Source organism: Lactuca serriola, chromosome 8 (assembly GCF_051521515.1).
Source record: "Lactuca serriola cultivar US96UC23 chromosome 8, Lser_US96UC23_V15, whole genome shotgun sequence".
NCBI lineage: Eukaryota > Viridiplantae > Streptophyta > Magnoliopsida > Asterales > Asteraceae > Lactuca > Lactuca serriola.
Window position 1 is genome coordinate 209070779 of NC_136415.1, and position 16900 is coordinate 209087678.

General features: G+C 35.3%; 3 protein-coding genes across 3 annotated transcripts; 1 reads left to right on the forward strand and 2 right to left on the reverse strand.

Moving 5' to 3' along the window:
* Positions 1-7996: 7996 nt before the first annotated feature.
* LOC145068348 (auxin-responsive protein SAUR19-like) lies at positions 7997-8662 on the reverse strand. The gene has a single exon (XM_079015305.1). It carries the CDS (start codon positions 8477-8479, stop codon positions 8180-8182), a length of 300 nt encoding a protein of 99 aa, XP_078871431.1. The 5' UTR covers positions 8480-8662; the 3' UTR covers positions 7997-8179.
* A 576-nt stretch (positions 8663-9238) lies between these two features.
* On the forward strand, positions 9239-9865 carry LOC145066321 (auxin-induced protein 15A-like). The gene has a single exon (XM_079013548.1). The coding sequence runs from the start codon at positions 9336-9338 to the stop codon at positions 9636-9638; it is 303 nt and encodes a 100-aa protein (XP_078869674.1). The 5' UTR covers positions 9239-9335; the 3' UTR covers positions 9639-9865.
* Positions 9866-14345: 4480 nt separating this feature from the next.
* Positions 14346-14645, reverse strand: LOC145067803 (auxin-responsive protein SAUR19-like). The gene has a single exon (XM_079014846.1). The coding sequence runs from the start codon at positions 14643-14645 to the stop codon at positions 14346-14348; it is 300 nt and encodes a 99-aa protein (XP_078870972.1).
* Between the last annotated feature and the right edge of the window lie 2255 nt (positions 14646-16900).

Below are 16900 nucleotides of genomic sequence, written 5' to 3' on the forward strand. Positions count from 1 at the left end.
GTGAGTATATTAGTATTAGATTTTGTGACAACCCGAAAATTCCATTCTAAACAAACCATATCAAGCCGATAGAAGTTAGAACAGTTACAGTGAAATTCCAGACTTTGGGTATAAGTTTGACAGTTTTTCAGGATTTACACTTAAGGAGATATCAGGAGAGTGGATGCACTAAGGTTTTGTGCAACACTGTTATTCTAATACTCTATGATATTAGAGTTCATTCCGGGAATAAAATATTTTTCTGCCAAAAATCTCAGGACTATATATAGAAATCTGAACCATATTCATTCATTAGTTACATTTCCAACTAGAGAAAAGCCGAATTCTCTCACACGGATCTTCGTATTTTTATCCCAAATCGTGAGTACTTCTATCTAGTTGTATTATATAGCTTAGATTGTGTTTTATAACATCAAAATCAGATCAAAACCCCAAGATTCGGGAGTTTACCGCCCAAGAACACTTGGAGAGTAAACTCCTTTTTAAGGGCCAAAAGTGTGCCCAATGTCCCTCAAAGCCTTAGGAATGAACCTAGAAGCTGCCATTACATGTTTAAGACCACAAAACAATTAAAAATCATGGCTAGAAGTGAGTTCACAGCCAAGGAAATTCTTGGGCAGTGAACTCCATTTTTAGGTGCCAAAATGCCTTAAAAACCTTCCTTAAGCCAAGAGACTAATTTAGACATGTACCCTAAAGTGTTTATAGCCTATAAAACATAAGGAATCACAAGGATAAAGGAGTTTACGGCCAAGACAAGTTCTTGGGCCGTAAACCCCTATAAATGGGACAAATGACACCCTAACTCCTTCCTTATGCCTAAAACCCAAAATAGATCATATCCTTGAAGTGTTAAGAACCTCAAAACATCAAATGGTACTCCTTACCATGAGTTTACGGCCGTAAACTCATGGGGGAGTGGTCCCAGAGCCGTGAACATCAAGTAAGGCCATTTTAAGGCCTTAAACCCACCCAAACACTTGTTTAAGCCTTGAAGCACTTCACCACTTACGTTGTAATAATGTTAGACTTCATTTATTGACCCTATAGAGAGTTTATGGCCAGGAGTTTACTCCCCTGGGCCATAAACTCCAACACATATGGTCTTTTGACCATAAACTCCCATAAGAGGTCTTGCACTCCTTTGTTGCAACCCATTAGCCTCCTAGCACTTGACCAAAGTGTTTTCCTCGCGTTAGGATATTTATACATGTTTAATTAGTGTTATAATCACTAATTGTTTATATACATATGTCTTCATATGTAATTAGGACCATTGTGTGTGTTTAAAGTCTTCACTTGACACCTAGCAGTCCTACCTCTTCAGTTCATCCGTATCACCCACAACATGTGAGTTCATACCCCTTAATCAATGTTTTAACTATTTTTAAATGTTTTATGGGGGGGGGGGATACAAGTAGAATCATGCTACTTATTATATCAATCACATGTGATTAATAAGCAGCATTCAAATGATTTGCTACTCATTAGCCGTTTTACCAAGCAGTTTCCTTCAAATGTTTTTCATAAATACTTTATGTGTTTAAAACTCCTTATTACACTGTACATTTTACTCGGTATGTTTTATTTCAAACTTATTTACAATTGTGTTTCAAACAAATGTTTCTTTATACTAAACTGTTTTATCAAACCCATGCTTTCAAACCATTTTATAGATTGACATCAAGTCGATCTTTTCTTAGATAATAATTATGTTCAAAGGTTTTACAAAACTTATTTTATGCTTTTATATTATAAATTGCATGCCTCTATATGTATAGTTATATAAGAAATGTTTAAAAGACTTAGGAAGGCTATCCACCATGTTTCCTTTTCCTCGATTTGGATGTGGTCTGGTGGGATAATGGGTACCCGTCCGAAGGTCGCTTAAATATTAGTTATATATCTGTGTACATATATAGTCATAAAAGGTCTTTCCAGTTCATCCAATGCCCTTGGGTAGCAAGGGTATACATCCAGGTCTATACGTACCAGTTAGATTACTAGTAAACTACCATATGGGTAGTTTAGGAAGATACTAGAACTATTACTAGAACATGATATCATACAATGAGTCAGTTCATTCATGAGTCAATACTTTCTAGAATATTACAGTACATTACTATACATGCTAGATAGAGAGATAACACACATTACAGCTATCACACGTAGAACATTACAGTACATTACTATACTATTACATGATCACACTTACATGAGTACAATTACATGATCACACTTACATGAGTACGCTTACATATACATAGAACAGACGTCACTAGGTGCTATAGCATGGAACCAGTTCAGGATCTAGGTATACCGATAAATCACAACGCAATTGTGATAGTTATATCGAGTATACATGATCATAGTAATGTGGATGCTCACAGCGTGCATACATGCAGGGGTCGTGGGTAGGTCCCAAAATCCCTTTGATAGGGGAGCGTATAGTCTGGGATCTAGACATCACATTATACCTTATCCCTCAAATAAGGCAGTTGAGTACCGATGTAGTTATTTATTACAAATGCTACAGTACTTAGAAGAATTACCCTAGACTTAAGGTAATTGGTACGGTTGTAGTTCGGCACTACACCATAATACTATTTCATTTTTCCCATTACATTCACTTCCTGAATATTCACACGACGCACAGTAATGTAGAAAACTATATTTTTGGTTAATGATAGTCAGACTTGGGAAAATACACATTCTTACTAGAGACACACACACAGACACTAGATGCCTTGGTAGAAGGCTACATAAAGATCAGTTAAGTCTTGGTAGAAGACTCCCTGTTATAGTAGTAGGAATCATAGGGATTTCTAGATTTTTTCAAATGTTTACAGTTGTTTTACATACATTTTCAATACTTACGATTTACATACATTTTCAATACATACAAATTCTTACATACAAATTAAGACACTAAAATACTTATGATCTCACCAGCTTCAAAGCTGACACTCTCTTTCAAAATAACTTGTATCCTCAGGTCAAACATAGACAGGTACCGATGCAAGGTTAGAGAAGATGGAGCTTGTTCAAGACTCATCTTTCATTTTGATTTATGCTTTAGTGTTTATCAAAATTTGACAGAACACAGTTGTATAATAATTATATTATTAATGCAATGGATGATGTTGTTGCTTGTTTACTACTTTTCATTGTTGTGATACTGTACATGACGTCCTCTGCCCCAGAACGTTTCCGCCGTTCTTGGTTTTGGGGTGTGACAGATTTTGACTAGAGACTCACTAGCATATACCATTATTGTAGGATTCAGTAATAGTACAAGTGGAACTTAGATCAAGGCATCATTTGCATTATCTCAATGCATTGTGAGTATTCATGACTCCCCTATTTTTGGTTTTTATGTTTTGGGGTGGAAAAGCATGTCCAAAAAACTATTTATTGTTCGTTGCATTTAAATTGATTTGTATCAAACTTGGTTGCTATCTTTTACATATTATGAGTGTTCACCACTCCCCTATTTTCAAATTTTAAATGTTTTGTGGTGGAAAAGCATGTCCAAAACTTTTTATGTTTGTTGTATTTATTTTGACTCGTATGAAGCTTGGTTGCTATATTTCGTATGTATATGTATGTTACTTTAATTCATGAGGACTGTATCGCGGTTAAGTCCCTGGAATCTCTAGACATAACTCATTAACTCTTTTGAGCCTATGGTTATTATGGATAGCACTATCAGGAGGTAGAGAACTCCTCAACGCATGATTCGATTGAGTGCATTTTACTATTTTATACACTATGTTTGCGATACATATAGTAGTCAATAGGGCACGATCAGTCATTAGGCTTGGGTTGTGAACTCATGAATGGAAACTTGATGCACATACGAATCTTTATGCACATACCAAACTTGTATTCTCCTGTTATCAACGACACTTGTATATTTATTTTAGCAATGAAACTTGTATACTTATTATAACAATAAACTTTGTATCTCATTATAACAACGAACTTTTATTACTGGAAACTTATATACATGTTTTAGCAATAAAATTGTTTGCTCCTTGTAGTAACGAAATTGATTGCTCATTTTAGCAATGAAACTTGTTTACTCGTTTGAGTAACAAACTTTATTTCCCATGAGAATATGAACGTTACATCTCATTTGGGCAACATACTTTATCTCTCATGATGACAACGAACCTTGTTAATGCAAACTTAATACTCATTTTTGCAATATATTTCTATTTATGGAAACTGTAGTACTCGCTTTAGCAACGAACTTCTACTCATGAAAACTTATTTACTTATTTTAGCAATGAACATTTGTTTATGGAAACTGTTATCAATATTCAGATTATCATGAATTTCAAAGTATAGTATGTTATAAACTTGTGAGTACTCACCAACTATTTTTATAGTTGACGCTCGTTTTACATGCTTTTTCAGGAATCATCGAGTAAGTGGCACTTAGAGACACATAACTGTTCGGAGCATTCACATGTGTTGTATTTCAATTTACATTGTAATTTCTTTTAACATTTGTCCAAACCCATTGTAAATTTGTAATGATTTTTAATACTACGGTTGGTGTTGTCTTTTAACTTTTGCTATGAAACCCTTTATACTGCCACACCTTGTGTTTCCGCTTTAGCGGGGTGTGACACCATTGAAGCTCGACCTACATGGCCCTTTGGCCTCACAATCTACCATATCCACACTCAGTCTGAACAACAACAACTGGCTAATCGGTAAAGATGGTAACATACTCTGTTACAAATCATGGTAACAAAACAATGTTATCTTCCCTCAACTTGCCACTTAGAACCTCTAAAATTCTCCTTGTTCCGAGTATGGGTCCTCTGCTTTCATTAGTACGGTCCTAATACTACCCTCCGCATCTACCCATACTTTCCACAAAGATCGTCCCAAATTTCCTAAGTAGCGGCTCAACCTTCCTAATCTACTAATCCCATTCCACATGCTCGCTGCCTAATGAATACTCACCTCTAAGAAGCGCACCCCTCGGACTGCAATTACTGCCTAGGCTCTTCTAGGTTCCCACACCTCTCTGCCATCAGCTGCCGAGGTACTCCTCGTAATGTCCATTAGCTTTTTAGCTAAATCACATGGCTCAGGAGTTCCACAAATCACAAAGAAAGCAACATTCGAGCATCGAGAAACCTCCACCAACTCATAAAACCACTCTAGCATACAACTTCAATCGCTCTATCCACAGGACAAAAGGCATCACCGAACTCAGGCAATCCTACCTCTCAACTCCTCAGAGATCTCTAATCATACATATGCAATAATACAAATTCACATAACATGCATAAAGGCATCTCTCCTAAGCAGGCACACTAGCATACAATTATGAGCAAATACCTAGCCCTAAACTGGCGTGCAGTTCTATCAGCTCATAATAACAACACATAATCAAGTAAAGGTATTTTAGGAAATCACCGCTTGGGTTCTGCTAATTGTACACACTGCTTCATCTCGTTTCCTCTAATCTTTTACTCGTTTAGAAAATAATTTCTTTTTAGAAAAAATCCACAAATTCTCAGTTTGAGTCCGGACATACCCCAAACCAAGGCTCTGAACCAACTTGTAACACTTTAAATTTTCAAACACAAGACATAAAATTGTTTGTCAACTAGCCGGTGTGTACAATCATGCCGTCACATTCCTGCGATCCTGAGATGTATCTGAAACACATTTCACACAACACTGTAAGCACAAAGATTAGTGAGTTCCCCAAAATACCAAACACAAATAATTAGCCTCTCATGACTATATCTCGATAAGGACCCTCCGGTCATGAATCTCAATGAGGACCATCCGTTCTCATGGATCGGGTTGGACCTTCCGGTAATGCATCTAAGTGAAGACCCTTCAGTCTCACGGCTCAGGTTGGACCCTCCTGTTCTGTATCTCAGCGAAGACCCTCCGGTCCTATATCTCAGTGAAGACCTTCCAGTCTCACGGCTCGGGTTGGACCCTCTGGTCCTATCTCAGTAATGCATATGATAATATACAACATAAATCACAAAGACAAAATGCATAATATCACATATCTCAATATAAGAACGTAAGACCCTCCGGTCAGTAACACAAATAAGATCCTCCGGTTGCACAGTAATTACTACTCAGGTAAGTATAGCGAGAAGACTCACCTAATAAGTAAAGAAAGTATGTCTTGCACTCAACTGTCAGTCAAGACTCCGCATACATATATCACAATCATCTTTAAGCAACAATTTATAATAATAAATCCAAAGATTTTAAGCTAACTCCTTTACTAATTCTCAGAAAGGGTGAAAGACCATTTTACCCCTCCATGGTCTCCACAGTCCATAACTTAACCAAACCCTACAAGTCAACGGAAGTCAACACTCAAGTCAACAGCCCTTGTTGACCCAACTCGTTGAGTGCATCTATGTGACTCGTTAAGTTCCTTCTATTCTAAAAAAATCAAGAAAATTCAACTCAACTCGCCGTTGTCTCACCAACATGTCAAGTTTGTATAATGTCCAGAATATCTTGGAAAACCCTAACCAACTCGTCGAGTTCCTTCAGCTTTGTCTCTCATTCAGACGCTTTTAAGCGAGACTAAAGCCCCAAACTCTAGATCTAGCCTTATAAGGCTGAGATACCATGTAAAGCTGCAAGCTTTACGTATATTCATGACATTTAGGGGCTAAGTTTGCCAAAACAAAGCTCAACAAGGGGTTCAAGGCATGGAAGTTGGACAAAGCTTGAGCCTTTAGGCATAAAGGGCCTAATAGTGTCCAGATCTGAAGTCTTAGTTTCAAAGCATGCTCAAAACCAATAATGACTCAAGAAGATGCTAGAAATGGCCATAAACTCTCTAATGGAGAGATCTAACAAACAAGTGATCAAGGTAATGGCTTTTTACTTCTAGATGGTCTCTACAACTAAATGGATGTCGGGTCCAAAGACTCCTTCTTGATCCAAGCACTTTACACTTCAAGTTTCTTCAAAGAATGCACCAAAACACACACTCTTAGCCCTACACACTCTCAAAATGGAAGATAGCTCGATTAGGGTTTGTTTTAGGGTGATAAGGTGATGAGGGAGGCAGGGTAAAGGACTTAAGGTCCTTTAAATAGGGTGCAAACCCTGAAAACTAGGCTTCTCACAATCAGCTCCAACTCGTCGAGTAGGGTCCTCCAACTCGTCGAGTTGATTCTAAAATCCACGCGTCCATCTCAATATCTACTCGACGAGTTGGGGCCTCCAACTCGTCGAGTTTCCCCGCCAATATGAATAGATAACAATTAAATTTACACCTGGGAGTCCGGATGTTACGTTTATGATTTATTACTTTTTAGGGTTTTTGGCACCGTAGCACAACAAAGTTTGGCGAATTTACACATTTAGTCACTCAAGTATTTTTTGTGCTCAATTGGACCTTAACATTAGGAAATATTGGTTAATTAAGGGTTTCGGGAAATTGTATCCGGTTCATGGTGACATGCTTACATGGCTGAATGTTTAGAGCACAACCCATATGGGGTTTTTGACATTGTATCACAACAAAGTTTGACGAATTTACATATTTAGTCACTCAAGTAACCGACTGTTCCTATATCTGATTATATAATATAATATAGTAATTGATAGGTAAAATTCAACTTTAATGGTCTATTAGGCACAAAAAAACTTGTGTGACTAAATGTATAAAATTGTCAAACTTTGTTGTGCTATAGTGTCAAAAACCCTAGTTTTTATGCCCAACATACTTTTTAGGTGTTGTTTCATTATATATGTATCTATATGGTATGCCCTTTGAATACAAAAGCATAAATTTATTACATACAGGAAGATGGATTGCAACCAAGCTCATGATCCGTTCACATGTATCCTTTTCTTAATTCATTTTATCATTTTATATATCGGTTTCTGAAAAAAGAAACTGACGTATGAGGTGATTTTATCAGCTTATAGTACGGACACACTTCAAGGTATGAGAAATATTTATAGCCAAAATAGTAGATTGTGCAATTTTCTGCATTTCATGTCTTATCTCATAATGCCAAACAGAATACAATGAAGTCTAAATACTTCCTTGTTCAAGTTTCTTACAAAAATGGGACAATTGTCTCTAAATACAAATGATAAAAAAAATTCTACCGGTTAGTCACCTACTCATGATAACTAAGAATGCGGTGTATACAAGTCATATTGCGCCCAAACGAGAAGCTAAATCCGTGAACATATATTCACTACATGGAATACTCAGGCCGCCCATTGGATGACTATACCCAAATTCTTCCTCAGCCTGATCTAGCAGTTCTTGAAAAGTAGGTTGCATTAACAACCATACGGGAACTACAAATCTCTTCTTCTCTTGCTCACCAACATAAACCGCTAAACAGCCTTTTGGGATATCCATAGATTTTGTTGTGCTACTTCCATTTGAGAATGACCGTTTAAGAATTTGCTTTGCATGAGTGATGCGGGGCATAAGGATGGCCATTTTATAAGGAGGGTATTGTCTGTTAACTCCAAAAGGCTTACGATGAATGAAAATTCTTCAAGCACGACTTCTTGGGGAAAAGATGTGAATGTGTGGTTATGTTATTCATCTTATGGTTTTTATATCCATATGATATACGGAAAATTAGATGACAGATGGTGGAAATGGGATCAATATCACATGCCTTTGTCTTTCCTGTTGTAAAAAGGAAAAAAATACATAATTAATTTATGAATCTAAAGGAAAATATAGGATCACAAATATTTCAAGAATTGGTTGGTCCATCCAAATTAAAAAACCATGTGATGATGTCTTTACAAAGGTTTCCTAATCAATGCGATGTATTATATCCATATACATAATATATCATAGGCCACACCTATTGTAAGAAAACCCCAGTGCTTTTAGACAAAACTATGGGTTTGTTAGGAAGCAGAGCCACACTACCATTAATATCACATGGGCCCATGATGTTTGTAGAGTTCTTCACCGCTTACCTTCCGTAGAGAATACTGGCCATACTCGTTTTCCTCCATGATTAATTCTTTTGGGTTACAAGTACAAGGTTAATCCATTATTTTATCTCTGAATATATGGTTGTGATATGTAAGATCATACTTTCTTGCAAGTTGAGAAACAGAGCACATGATATTGCTTTTCTGTCACAACGTCCCTATCTGTAATTTAATTGCTTTCTTATCAACTACAGTACATTAATCTGAAGCATCAATAAACCATTATATAAAGCATATGATAGGCAAAGCACCAGCACGCTTTCCTCTATAGCTCCTTTGCAGCATCTTTTAAGAAAAAAAATAATCACATTGATTTACTTCCTTCAGAAACCTTCAGAAAAATGGGAATTCGTATGCCTCGGATCATTCAAGCAAAACAAATTCTCCAAAGGTCTTTGTCAAATGGAACTCGCACATCAACAATGGATCTACCAAAAGGCTATTTTGCAGTTTATATTGGGGAGCAAGAGCAAAAAAAGAAGCGCTTTGTGGTTCCTGTGTCAGTGTTAAGCCAACCTTCATTTCAAGACTTATTACATCAGGCAGAGGAAGAGTATGGATATGACCATCCAATGGGTGGCCTCACAATCCCATGTAGTGAGCACACATTCTTTGATCTCGCAACTCGTCTGGGCGCATTATGAGTTCAAGTTATTGCATTGAATTTGTAAATAGATTCTTTTATAAAGTACTAATCACTGACCTTTTTGCAACATGTGACACCTCATAAGTTGTCCAGGTTGTTTTGAAACTCGAATTTGGACATCATTCGAATCCACTATGTATTGATTAATGATATAATGTAGACTTGAATGACAAACAAAATTCAGTGTAAATAGTTTTCTCAACAACAGTTTTAACTCGATTTGAAGATCGTCTGTAGATTGATATAAGCATCTTATACATATTTTCTCCTAGGGTTCCTAAGATAGAATCATCTTATACTTTAACTGTTGGACAAGTCTTAAGAAGAATTCTCCAGAGCTAATACTCGGAAAGGGGAGATGCCCATAATTTCTGATAGTAGATTTGAAGCATCAAACACCTAAGTAAAGCATACTAGGAGTATCTTCTTGCCAAATTAAACTCTCATATAAGCAAAAATATTTCATGTGGGGGACAAGAAACGAGACCTATAGGGACGACAATTATCGTCTCTATAGGTTATATAAAGTCGTCCCTATAGGTGATTGTGACGACAAGTCGTCCCTATAGCCTTTGTCGCTATAGCTCCGCCGCAATAGATAACTTTAGTCGTCACTATAGATTCCGTCGCCGTAGGTACCTTTTAGAGATGACATATCGTCGTTGTTGGTTCATGGTTGTCGTCCCCATTGTTGGACCTATACAGACGACATGTCATCCTTATAGCTAGATCTATAGCAACAAAATGTCGTCTCCATAGATGTTGTATAGAATTTACAATTAGCTCCTATTTTTTGATTATTTTTCTACTTTTCTCAAACTCAAAAGAACAAAAACACTAAATTTAACTAGAAAAACATTAAAATATCTTACAATATCAAAACATTTGAATATCTTATACAATTAATTGTTTACCGAAACATACTACATAATTTGAAATTGTTTATAAGTTTTATACAAATTAGACACGGATTCACCCCCACAAGCTGCCAGCAAATGCGTTCTCGCCTCCTCCTTCTAACATGGGCCTTAGACTGTCTTGCCTTTGAATTCATTTACTAAGTGGTTTCATGACATTTGATATGGATGCCCTTTGGAAAGTCTGAAAAATAGACAGAAAAGTATAGGAATTACTAAAATGCCCATTGACAAAAAATTTGGATATTATATGAACATTGTTTAAATCTTTAGATAAAAGAGATTCCATGTTCATACCTATTCTAGGATTAACGATTGGCAATTTCATTGACAAGAACTACAAAAAATCGATATATATATATATATATATATATATATTAGTAACATATTTTATCTTTGAATTAGTCTGTATATACCTCAACTTGCCTATATATATATATATATATATATATATATATATATATATATATATATATATATTAGTAACATATTTTATCTTTGAATTAGTCTGTATATAACTCAACTTGCCTCTGTAATGATTGTATGTAAATTAAAATCTCATTAGCATAACAACCTTTCCTGTCACCTTTAATTAAAAATTAAAAGAAAAAGAAAAATGTCATCTCAAATTACAAACAGTTTGTACAAAAATTCCATATATAATAAATAATACTTTTTTTTTCTTAATACCTTGTTGCAACCAGGAACAAGATCTTGAAGAAACTTCATCCTCTCACTAATCTTTTCTCTTCTGACCTGAGATTTCCACAAGAAGAATGTCAATTGGTTTCATGAGAAAAGAATGGAACGAAATTGAAAGGAATAGAATGGAATGGAATTTACATACCCTTTTTCAACATGAATTAGTCCTTTGGTAGTTTTGCAGATTCCTTTGTTTGCTTCTGATTCCCATTTCAATTTCAATTCCAAACTGCAGGTGATATAAGTAGTAGTTTCTCAGAATAGGTGAAGAAGAGAAGGATTACAATCCAAGAATAAGGTCAAGAGACAATTAAGAAATTGAAACTTGAAACCTTCTTTAAGACAAAAGTGACTTTAACATGAGGATTTCAACTTCACAGTCAATCATGGCAAGTTACACAATGATGAAAGAAAACAAATCACAAAGTTGCAAGAACAAATACAGGGAGGATGGTTTAACTATTAACTGATTTGTTTCTATCAAATCCATGGCATTGTTGAAAATTACAACAAAGATTTGTTGAATAACATGTTTATGCTAAAGTAATGAAGAAGTAGACATACAGACTATGAAATGAATCATATGATACTATCAAATTGGATTATAAAGACTGTAAATAATCAATGGAGGAGTATGTTCTTCAGATCCCAACAATTGGTGTTTAATCATTATGCATTGAAAATCAGCAATTAAAAAGCTTAAGAACCCTAAATAAGATATAAACATAGCATATGAATCTCAAAAGAAAAGTGATTAGGCAACAAGAGAATGTGAAAAAAACAAAATGCCTTTTAATTGAAGAAGCTACGTTGGGAAAGATATAAGCCTCCTTCAAAACAAGAAGCTGTGAAACCATAGAAAATCACAGGTTTGGGATGGAGAAGAAGGAACAAAAAAACTTAGAAAACTCGAGATGCGATGAGCTTGAACGAACTTTAAGGAAAAACTGATTGAGCTTTAAATGCCTTGAACAAACCTGTGAGAGAAACGGAGATGGAGGCGTGAATAAGCTTGTGTTAAAATGTTAGGTTAAACACCTGAGAGAAGCTAATCGATGTGAGCAAATCGCCTTGAGAGAGCAATAGAGAAGATCCGAGACAACTCAGAGGAAAGGGGCTTATTGATCTTCACCCTATAGGGACGACATATCGTCCCTATAGCCTCAAATAAACAAGCCGTTTCCAATTTCCAGTTAAATAGATAAAAAATATTTATTTTTGGGTTCTTTAGGACAACAGGTCGTCTTAATAGTTATCCACAAAACACGCCAAATCTGCTTATTTTCCCGCTTAACATGTTGAGATGAGAAGTCGACGCTGTAGGTTCAAAAGATTGGTCAACTCTATGGCGACGACATGTCGTCCCTATAGAGTGCCTATAGGGACGATAAGTGTCATCCCTATAGATCTCATCCCTATAGATGCTTATTCTTGTAGGGGCAACAAGTAATCAATATGTGTTGCCAGATTAGTCCAAACTTCCCATTTATCACTATGTATTAGGCTTTACACAAGTGGATAGCAGGAGAGGTGTGAAGACATACACACCTAGAGGGATTCTACCATTTTCATATGAATTAAAGATTTATCTATAAAACAGCGGACATCATCAAAATAAATTTTGTGTATGTGGCTCTTTAATTATATATGATTAAAACAAGCCATAACCTTCATCTGATTCATTAAGGTAGCCCTATGCAGCCTATTACCAGAATATTCTATAAGAAACTCTTGTATAGTTGTATTAAATAAGTTTGCATTCCTCCAGTAATAGCTATCAGATTGTAGCAGGTCCTCTAGTTCTCTTCCAATGAATATCAAGTGACAAATGTGTGAGCTCCATAGGCGTCAACATACTTTTTTGGAGTTATTTCATTATATGTGTAAACTAAAGTCCCATTCTAATCTACTACTATATGTTGAAAGATAATCATAGAGGAAAACATAAATGAAAGATGGAAAATATCGGTCATTGACGAAAAGAGGTGATCGAATGGATGAAGAAAATGATGAGTGTAAGGAATCCTAATGAAGATAGTGATATTCTAGAGAAATCTGACGAAAAGGGGTTATCGGATGGTGTTTGTGTGAAAGATTATCAATAAAGGACACAAAAGATATAGAGCATGTACTTGGTTATGGACTTTTCAGTCCAATTTCATGTATGGTCAAACAAAGGAGGCATGCTCAGAAATCATAAGCCACCTGAACCAGAGGCCCTATATTTGAACTATATTCTCAAAAAAGCCAGAAGGACCAAAGGTCAAAAGGTGTTAAAGTGTTCTCCGTGAGGGTGCTGTTGGAATCATCTAATCGACTGCAATGAAAATAAAAAAGGCCAAGAGTGAATAAGTCTAGATTAAGGGGGAGTGTTGAAAGTTAATCTAGACAGACTTAGGGTTATTTTGGTAATTATGTTGTAGTAGTTAATCCTGTTAAAATTAGTTATTATAAGTTAGTTATATCTGGAAAGTTAGTTAGTCAAAGCGAAGGGGTGCAATGGTTGTGAAAGGGTTGTATCTGTTTGTATGTGTGTATAAATACCTTCAAACATGTAAACTGTATGAATATTGTTGATATTGTATTTAATAAAAAAATTTGTATTGATTGCAATCTCTTTCTCTCTTTATGTTTCAATGCCTTTCTCCAACACTATATTTATTACTTTTTATGCTCAGCATACTTTTTTAGAGTTGTTTCATGATATGTGTGTCTATATGGTATGCCCTTTGGGTATAAAAATATAAATTTATTACATGCAGGAAAATGGATGGAGACAAAGCTCATGATCCATTCTCATATACACTTTTCTTAATTCATTTTATCATTTTGCATACCGGTTTCTGAAAAAACAAACTGATATGACGTGGTTTTATCTTCTTAGGGACGCACATAATTATCATAGCCAAAATAGTGGATGATGCAATTTTCTGCATTTCTTATATCATAACACTAAGCAAAATCCAATAAATTCTAAATAGTTTTGGTTCAACTTTCTTACAAAAATGGGACATAATTACAAATGATAAAAAAAAATTCTACTGGACATTTAACTACGCATGATAACTAAAAATGCTTTATACAAGTCATAATGCGCCCAAAGGAGAAGCTAAATTGGTGAACATATATTTGCTACATGGAATAGTGAGGCCACCCATTGGATGACTATACCCAAATTCTTCCTCAGCCTGATCAAGCAGTTGTTGAAAAGTAGGTTTCATTAACAACCATACGGGAACTACAAATCTCTTCTTCTCTTGCTCACCAACATAAACCGCTAAACAGCCTTTTGGGATATCCATAGATTTTGTGGTGCTACTTCCATTTGAGAATGACCGTTTAAGAATTTGCTTTGCTTGAGTGATGCGGGGCATAAAGATGGCCATTTTATGAGGAGGGTATTGTGTGTTAACTTCAAAAGGATTACAGTGAAACAAAATTCTTCAAGCACAGTTTCTTGGGGAAAAGATGTGAATCTGTGGTTATGTTATTCATCTTATGCTTTATATATCCATATGATATATGGAAAATTAGATGACTGGTGGTGACATATGGTGGAAATGGGATCAATATCACATGCCTTTGTCTTTCCTGTTATAAAAAGGAAAAAAAAATACATAATGAATTTGTGAATCCAAAAGGCCAATATAGCATCACAAATATTTCAAGGATTGGTTTGTCCATCCAAATAAAAAAAAACCATGTGATGATGCCTATATACAATGGTTTCCTAACCAATGCGATGAATTATATCCATATACATAATACATCATAGGCCACACCTGTTGTAAGAAAACCCCAGTGATTTTATATGGGTTTGTAAGGAAACAGAGCCACACTCCCATTAATATCACTTACATGGGCCCATGGTGTTTGTAGAGTTCTTCACCACTTACCTTCTGTAGAGAATACTGGCCATACATGTTTTCCTCCATGATTAATTCTTTTGGGTATACAAGTAAATGTCAAAGACATTATACTATCTCTGAATATATGGTTGTGATATGTTAGATCATACTTTCTTGCAAGTTGAGAAACACAGCACATGATGCTGCCTTTCGTTCACGATGTTTCCATCTGTAATTTAATTACCTTTTTATCATCTGTTGTGCACTTGGAGCTTCAATACACCATTATATAATGAATCTGATTGGCAAAGAACCAGCACACTTTCCTCAGTAACTCCTCCGCAACATCTTTTAACAAAGAAAATACTCTCACATTGTTTTACTTCCTTCAGCAACCATCAGAAAAATGGGTATTCGTATGCCTCGGATCATTCAAGCGAAACAAATTCTTCAAAGGTCTTTGTCAAATGGAACTCGCACATCAACAATGGATCTACCAAAAGGCTATTTTGCAAGAAAAGAAGCGCTTTGTGGTTCCTGTGTCATTGTTAAGCCAACCTTCATTTCAAGACTTATTACATCAGGCAGAGGAAGAGTATGGATATGACCATCCAATGGGTGGCCTCACAATCCTATGTAGCCAGCACATATTCTATGATCTCGCAACTAGTCTGGGCGCATTATGAATTCAGTTTATTGCATTGAAGGTGTAAATAGTTTTTTTTGTAAAGTACTGATCACTGACCATTTTGCAACATGTGACACTCAGCAGTTGTCCAGTTGTCCAGGTTGTTTTGAAACTCGAATTCGGATTTCATTCAAATCCACTATGTGTTGGTTAATGATATAATCTAGACTCGGATGACAAACAAAATTCATTGTATACGGTATCACCATATATAACAGATAGAATTGCTACTTGAGAATTAATGTTTTGTCCAGAATTGACGATCAATAATCATGCCATATTATTTCGTTCTATATGTATATATATATTGGTTAGTGTCAGAAAAAGACAAAAACCAAGAAAAGTTATGTAGGGAGTGATTTTATCAGTTTATGGACCGTGAGAAATTCACATTGAGGAAATAGTAGACTCAGAAAGTAGTTTTTTATTTATGTCCTACCTCTTAACAATAAAGAAAATACAATGAACTCTAAATTAATAATCCTTGTCCTAAATCAATTCAAATGGGACAATTTTCTCTATTCACAACTGATACAAGATCGATCCGAGTGGTTAGTTGGTATAAAACGTATTTCCCACAATGCATGTAATTTCATCAATCAAGGTATATATTTATACAAGTATATAAGATACAGATATACATGACAGCTAGCAAATCTACCCTTACTAATAAAACAACAGTTCAAAAAGTACACATGTCATCTCCTTAGCCTTCCAAGTCAACATATGCCACTTGACATCATATGAGACAATTCCTACCAATTCGGTTTCCATTTAAATAGATATTAAATTAATAAATACCGATTTTACAGCTTTCCAAAATCAATTTTCTGCTGTTATTCGTTCCATTCCACAAATTTTGGTTACAACTAAATTCATATTCAAAATTTGAAACAAAAATCTTATACTAAATTAAAATTTGAATTATTTATTATCTAATAAGTTCAATTATATTTTAAATTTGTCAGTTTTTTAATGTATCTCAAAAAATCAGGGAAACATTATTATAGTCGTGATACTTGTTGGAGAAAGCATATCGAAACAAGAAGATAGAAGGACTGAAGGAGATACTGTATAGGAAACAAATAGAATTTTTTATTAATTT

Coding starts and splice junctions, on each gene's coding strand:
- LOC145068348 (XM_079015305.1), bottom strand. CDS start 8,479: ATGGCCATCCTTATGCCCCGCATCACTCATGCAAAGCAAATTCTTAAA.
- LOC145066321 (XM_079013548.1), top strand. CDS start 9,336: ATGGGAATTCGTATGCCTCGGATCATTCAAGCAAAACAAATTCTCCAA.
- LOC145067803 (XM_079014846.1), bottom strand. CDS start 14,645: ATGGCCATCTTTATGCCCCGCATCACTCAAGCAAAGCAAATTCTTAAA.